The sequence below is a fragment of the Protobothrops mucrosquamatus genome, unplaced genomic scaffold (genome assembly GCF_001527695.2).
Source record: "Protobothrops mucrosquamatus isolate PMUCROS unplaced genomic scaffold, P.Mucros_1.0 scaffold1156, whole genome shotgun sequence".
In the NCBI taxonomy this organism is placed as follows: Eukaryota; Metazoa; Chordata; class Lepidosauria; order Squamata; family Viperidae; genus Protobothrops; species Protobothrops mucrosquamatus.
This window is the reverse complement of record NW_015387371.1, coordinates 191,977-198,104: the sequence shown is the minus strand read 5'-3', so window position 1 is coordinate 198,104 and position 6,128 is coordinate 191,977. Positions and strand designations below refer to the sequence as shown.

Sequence of the window (6,128 nt, the reverse complement as noted above, 5' to 3'; positions counted from 1 at the left end):
CTAAGGACCCAACATTTGAGAATAAGATAATCCAAAGAAAGGAAACTTCCCCTTTAAGTAGAAACTATCTCACCTGGGCAGAGAACCAATCTAAATTCTGATCATAGTCAATATTCATTGGAATGTGGTTCATCTGTGAGACCCAGGCAAACCATGCATATTCTAAATACCTGTGTAGACATACAAGCAGTAACAATAGTGATTCAAACAAATTCTTTAAACGGTTTACTCACTAGTAAAACTATTTTGCTTTTATTAGCCAAAAACATGACATGATCATTACTATTACCATGTCATTGCATTAACAGACTATATGGAAAAGTAAAATTTTATAGGTAAAAGCAGGGAATTAAAGCTATGGTGTTTTGCAACAATCTTTTTTATTATTATTTTTTTAATAAATATTTTATTAGATTTTATAAGGATAAAGGGGAAGTGGGGTCAATGGGGGAATAACAAAGGGTAACAAACAGAAAGGATTAGACCAGAGGAAGGGATAGGTATAATAGTGGGATTATCCCCACAATAAGTCAACGCTTTAGCAAGTAAACCCATCCGGGTATACATATTCAATCATAATAATTAATATAAAATAACCATAATTAATATAATATTACTAATATATTGCTAATTAATCATAATAACATTAATATATTGATGTATTACTTATTAGTTATAATTACTTGTTATTAAAATCACAAATAGAAAGGGGAAGAAGAATTCATAACAATAGACATAGAATTTAAATACAAAACAACAATTATCCCATTAAATTCCATAAGCTTTTCTCATTCTATTTTGTTGCTATCCATTGGTAAAATTTATCCCATGTTTTAAAGTAGATTGAGTCTTCTTTCTCTTTCATTTCTAAAGTTAATCTGTCCATTTCAGCACATTCAAGTATTTCTATTATTATAATTTAGTCAGATGGTAAATTTTCATTTTTCCAGAATTGGGCAAATACTATTCTTGCAGCTGTTAATACATGTAAGATTAGATACTCATTCTCCTTTCCATAATTAGATCCTAATATTCCTAACAGACACAGTTCTGGTTTAAATTCTATCTTTATTTTCATCATCTTTTCTAACCACATATGAATCTTATGCCAAAATTTCTTGGCGTTAGGGCATATCCACCAGAGATGGTAGTAAGTGCCTGGTTTTTGTTTATATTTCCAACAAGTTACATTTTTAAAGATTTTCTCTAATCTAACTGGTGTCATATGCCATCTATAAAACATTTTGTATAAATTTTCCTTATATGCAGCTGCTTTAGTGAATTTAATATTTCGATCCCAAAGCTTTTGCCAATCTTCTAGGTCTATGGAATATCCAAAATTCCTTGCCCACACTATCATTGTTTCTTTTACTTGTTCTTCTTCCATCTTCCACTTTAACAAAAATGTATAAAGTTTCCTGATCAGATTTTCGTCTGTTTTTAAGAGTGTTTTATCTAATGGTGTCTGTTCTTTGTAGAATCCCATTAATTTTACATCTTTCTCATATCTTGTTTGAATCTACAAGTAGGACCACCATGTTAGTTCGATACCATGTTGTTGAAGAGCTTGCCTGTCTTTAAGTTTTCCATCTTTATCTAAAATATCTTTATACATAACAAGTTTATCATAGTTAATTAAGTTTGGATAAGCGAATGCTTCCATTGTTGAAAGCCACTCAGGTATTTTCATATAAATTTTATGTTTAATTCTCTCCATGTTTTGCAACAATCGTGTAGATTAATCTATCACACTTTAAGTTCTCATATCCAGTTAGAAGTTTTTGGTATTCTAAACTGTGTAAACTCACATTCTTCAGAGTTCTCAATTAAGCAAGTAGTATTATTCATTACATAAGTTGATGAATTGCCCACATGTGGATTACCTATTGGGCAAGAAAGGCAGATAAAAGTGCTTAAATTCGGCTTAGTTTCTAAAGAAGGGGTAAAGATTTGTCTGTATTTGCTTTCACAACTCCTTTTCCATCATCAGTCTTCCCATTTGCAAATAATTCTCAATATGTTTTAAAACCAGCCTGATTTCTCCACTGTGTTCCCACTATCAATTGATCAAAACACTTTTAGCTCAATGTTAGTTATATATTTGCAAGTTTGGGTTCCACACATTTCACCCTGAACCAATTGTTGTCCAGTTTGAACTAGCCAACAGCTAACACCAAGAATCCCAGCCACTGAACATTTATCCTTCTGGCTCAAAAATCACTACGTGCATTGTCTCCACAGCTTTTAGTGGGCATATGAGTTACAAGCAGCTCCTTCCTCTAACTCAGGGGTGTCAGACTGCCGGCTCGCAGGCTGAACGTGTCACGAGGAAACCAGGCCCACACCATTGCCAAAAATGGGGGAAAAGCTCCGATACATTGTGCGACGTCACGTGACGTCACAATTTTGACATGTCTGCTCTAGCTTGACAGAAAATCCCAAAGAGGTTTCTAGTCCTTCCCCATAACGTGCACCATCTAGGCATTTTGCAGCATGTATACAGTATGTGTGTTTGTCAGTTTGTTTAGGAAACAATCTTTCAGGTAGATTGCTAGCCAGATTGTAACCGAGGACTGATTTGTGAAAATATTAAAGAAATCTAAAATCATTCATTTCCCTGGTGCAGGATCAGCCTTAAAGCTAATTGGTCCAACAAATTGAGGGCTACAGAATGGCATGCCAGCAAAGCTGCCTTTGAAGCCTTTTGCCTTGAGGTACACAAGATAGGAGACGGGTTGTATATGCATATGGAAGCAGCTCCCCAAAGGCCCTCATTCCTTGGATAAAGCCACTGAGATGCAGTTTTCATCCAACTATGAATTGCAGGACAAATAAATAATGTTTTTTTTTCTGAGACTAAGAACTACGAGACCAATCTTTAAAGAAATACTACTCCTGTACCAAACTGCTCATAGTCTAAGATCAAGCTTTTAGATCCAATCTCTGGCAATTAGTGAAGTACATTTGAGACATAATTAGTGGCTGTAAAAGTTTTGGTAAATAAGTTTGATAATTGGTGATGACCAAACAATAACAGGAGTTTGCTCAATATCATTGTGGTGAGCTATGTTCTTTTTAATGACATGGTTATTTTTCATTTATTTTCATCTTTATATGTTATAAACTAGTTTGAGGTGAGGTTGAGGAAGGATGACATATCATTTTTTAAGTTAAAAAGCCCAAACAATATAGACATAGACATTACATGTTGCCCTTTGGTGGCATGCATCTTGTGGACGATTTGTATTGCATCTCTTAAATCTATGTTAAGTAACTACATCCATAGCAAATAAAAGCCTTGTGATTATAATGGGACTTGCTTTCACATTGTGTCATGTGAAAAGAACAGTAATAGTGTATACTAATTTTAACAGGTGTTTATTTGTTTTACATCCCCATATTAAGTCAACAAGAAATGGAGAACTCATTGGGGTTTTTTGGCTGGTAAACAAAGCTATGCACATATTGAAGGTCTCCTTTTGGCTTCACAGTGTTAAAAGCATCAGTTGGGTGATAGCTGCAGGGTAGAGTTTTACATTATTATTATTATTACCTGGATAACCAGTAGTAAACCATAAAGCTCTTAAATCCCATTAAAGGAACATACATGAGACAGACACGGAAGTTATAGAAAAGATTGCTAAACAGCTCCTGTAAAAGAACAGAGTGTTAAATAAGCACAACTGTAACAACATGTGGATCATTATTATGAGTTGCTTTGTCAATTTCAGATTAATTAGCTGCAAAGTGGTAAATAGAGAGGCTGAAGGCTATAATGCAATAAATGCAGAGTAATAGGTAATCTGCAGTGTAGTGCTGAAGGACTTTTAGGGTCTCTTCATTTGTGCATGTAGCAAAACTCCCACAATGATGAAAAAGTGAGGATGGAGCATACTAGCCTCAGTTCTGCAAAAACCTTGCTTTACATCAAAATGGAAAGAACTGCTTTAGGACAGAAGTGTAATTTTTGAAGCTACTAAAGGTCTCCATGTCTTTTGCAGTGGCTGAGAATTGCAATGGATAGTGACTTGACTCAACCTGAGTAGAGTTATTTTTGCACCCTTGGAGAGGACTGAAGTTTTCTGCCCACTATATATCTAACTGTGGAGCATTGCTGTTATTATTATTAAACTGTATCTGTACTGTACTCCCCGTATCAGTGCCCCAGATAATCTCTCCCCCATCACTCTGCAAATGCAGCACAATATCCATAGCAGTTAGAAATGCAATCTCTAGGCAATCTCTTCCTCTGCTCCTCATCACTTTCTGCTCCACTGTTGCCACTGCCACTGCCTGGAGGAGTGTATGCTTGTTCTCTGATTTTCAAGTTGGTTTGGAAAAGATTCACAGTCTTGGAGATAATTTCACTAATGTATGAGTTAATCCAGTGGAACAGGCTCATTGTTAACATCAGGGTAGATACTGTGGTCAGCGCTTTGCAGCTGTGACAAGCATTCCTTGGCTTTCATTGTACAATTTGCCTATTGCTCACCCTTCCCTTCCCTTCCCAAACAAACCAGTTACATGTGCTGTTCCATGGTGCTGACTAAAGGGAAGGCCAATGAAATCATAAATGTCAGGGAATGTTCCCATGATATTGTGGAGAATTAAGGAAAAGAAACAAGTTATGTTTTGTAGTGCATCTCCCGTAGCTCATTAGAAAGGAGGAGGATTCAGGACATTTACATGTTACACTTGATGATACACCAATCCCCTAAAAGAAAGAGCTGTTATGACTTACCAACCATTTTTTTCTTTGAAATATATAGCGATAGGAAACCACTTGGACGCCAACCGTAAATAACAATGGTGCAAAAACTAATATAAAAATGCAAAAGGAGAATACAAAAATTATTGTGTGACCAAAATAAAGATAGACTATATCCTAGAAGAAAAAAATGGCATCTGCCTTTGAATCCCATTTTGCATTAAATTAACCACCTTAATCCCTGACCTATTGCCCCACTGCTCATCAGGGCATTTCTGTAAGTGATTGAGTTAAAGATCTAATGCACAGGGAATAGGGAATGGTCTTGAAAGGCAGCAGGAAGAGTTGCTATCAAGGCAATGAGCCCTTTCCAAGAAAGTAATTTGAGTAAATGTCTCAGGCAGCTCCCTGGTTCACATAAGGGGAGGAAACACATTCATATTCACAAGATCCTGTTACTCTAGGTGTTCCAATAAAAGTAGTCCTGGCCTATATGGCATTGGTTTCTTAGTCTGTTCTGCTTTATAGTGCTGATATATGACTTTATTGGTTATTCTCTTCCAAATTTAGGCTCCTGTGAACATGGTAAAACACTTACAGGCAAAGTAATTATGTTGGTACTGGTAAGGCATATATTTCTTTTTCTTCCTTCCCAGCTGAACATGGAGAAAGAGAGCAAACAGTTAAATTGACAACTATGTAAATTCCATATCAGGGTCATGTTGTCATGACCCATTCTTTACAATATAGATTCTTGAAAAGTTTGATCTTTGCATATTACTATGTCACAGATTATTTGATCTGTGTCTCTTCAAATTCTGCCATGCACACAGCTTTTGTGGGCTGAGGGTTGCACCTGATCTTTGAGAGAAGCTACCTTTCCAAAATAAACAGGGCCAGGAAAAAAACACAGACAAGACAATAGCAAAATTAAATGTGATTTCATTTTAATTTGATTCAAGTTAACTCAGTATATTTCAATTCATACATTGAATCCCCATGACTTAAATTACTTAAACTTTTTTGTCAAATTAAAAATGATAGTTTCTCAATTTTTGGAGAGGCCGTGTGTTTTATTTCAGCCTCAAATAGGCACAAATAACTTGGCTGAATTCTTTGATTGATTGATTGATTGATAATTTAATTTGTATACCGCCCTACTCCCGTAGGACTCAGGGCGGTTCACAGCATATTAAAAACAAATAATATACACAAAATACGAAATACAAAAAATAAAATACAGAAATACAAAAAATACAAAAATAAACCCCGATAAAAACCGAATTAAAACCAAATATTACCCGCTGTGATTCCAATTAAAATACTTTTACAATATCCCTACCTAAAATCCTCCCTAGGTCAGGCCCGCTTGCTGAAAAAACCATGTCTTGAGGGCGCGGCGGAAAGTAAGGAGATCCGG

General features: G+C 35.6%; 1 protein-coding gene across 1 annotated transcript in view; it reads right to left on the bottom strand.

Annotated features, from left to right (window-relative positions):
- LOC107291627 (acyl-CoA (8-3)-desaturase) overlaps positions 1 to 6,128 on the bottom strand; it is a 19,100-nt gene that overhangs the window by 2,524 nt on the left and 10,448 nt on the right. Inside the window, exons 6-9 of the mRNA XM_015820647.1 lie at positions 5,307 to 5,364; positions 4,742 to 4,818; positions 3,554 to 3,651; positions 74 to 170 (exon numbers count right to left, since the gene is read on the bottom strand). Of these exons, the coding sequence (XP_015676133.1) occupies positions 74 to 170; positions 3,554 to 3,651; positions 4,742 to 4,818; positions 5,307 to 5,364 (330 nt within the window). The remainder of the gene's footprint in view (positions 1 to 73; positions 171 to 3,553; positions 3,652 to 4,741; positions 4,819 to 5,306; positions 5,365 to 6,128) is intronic.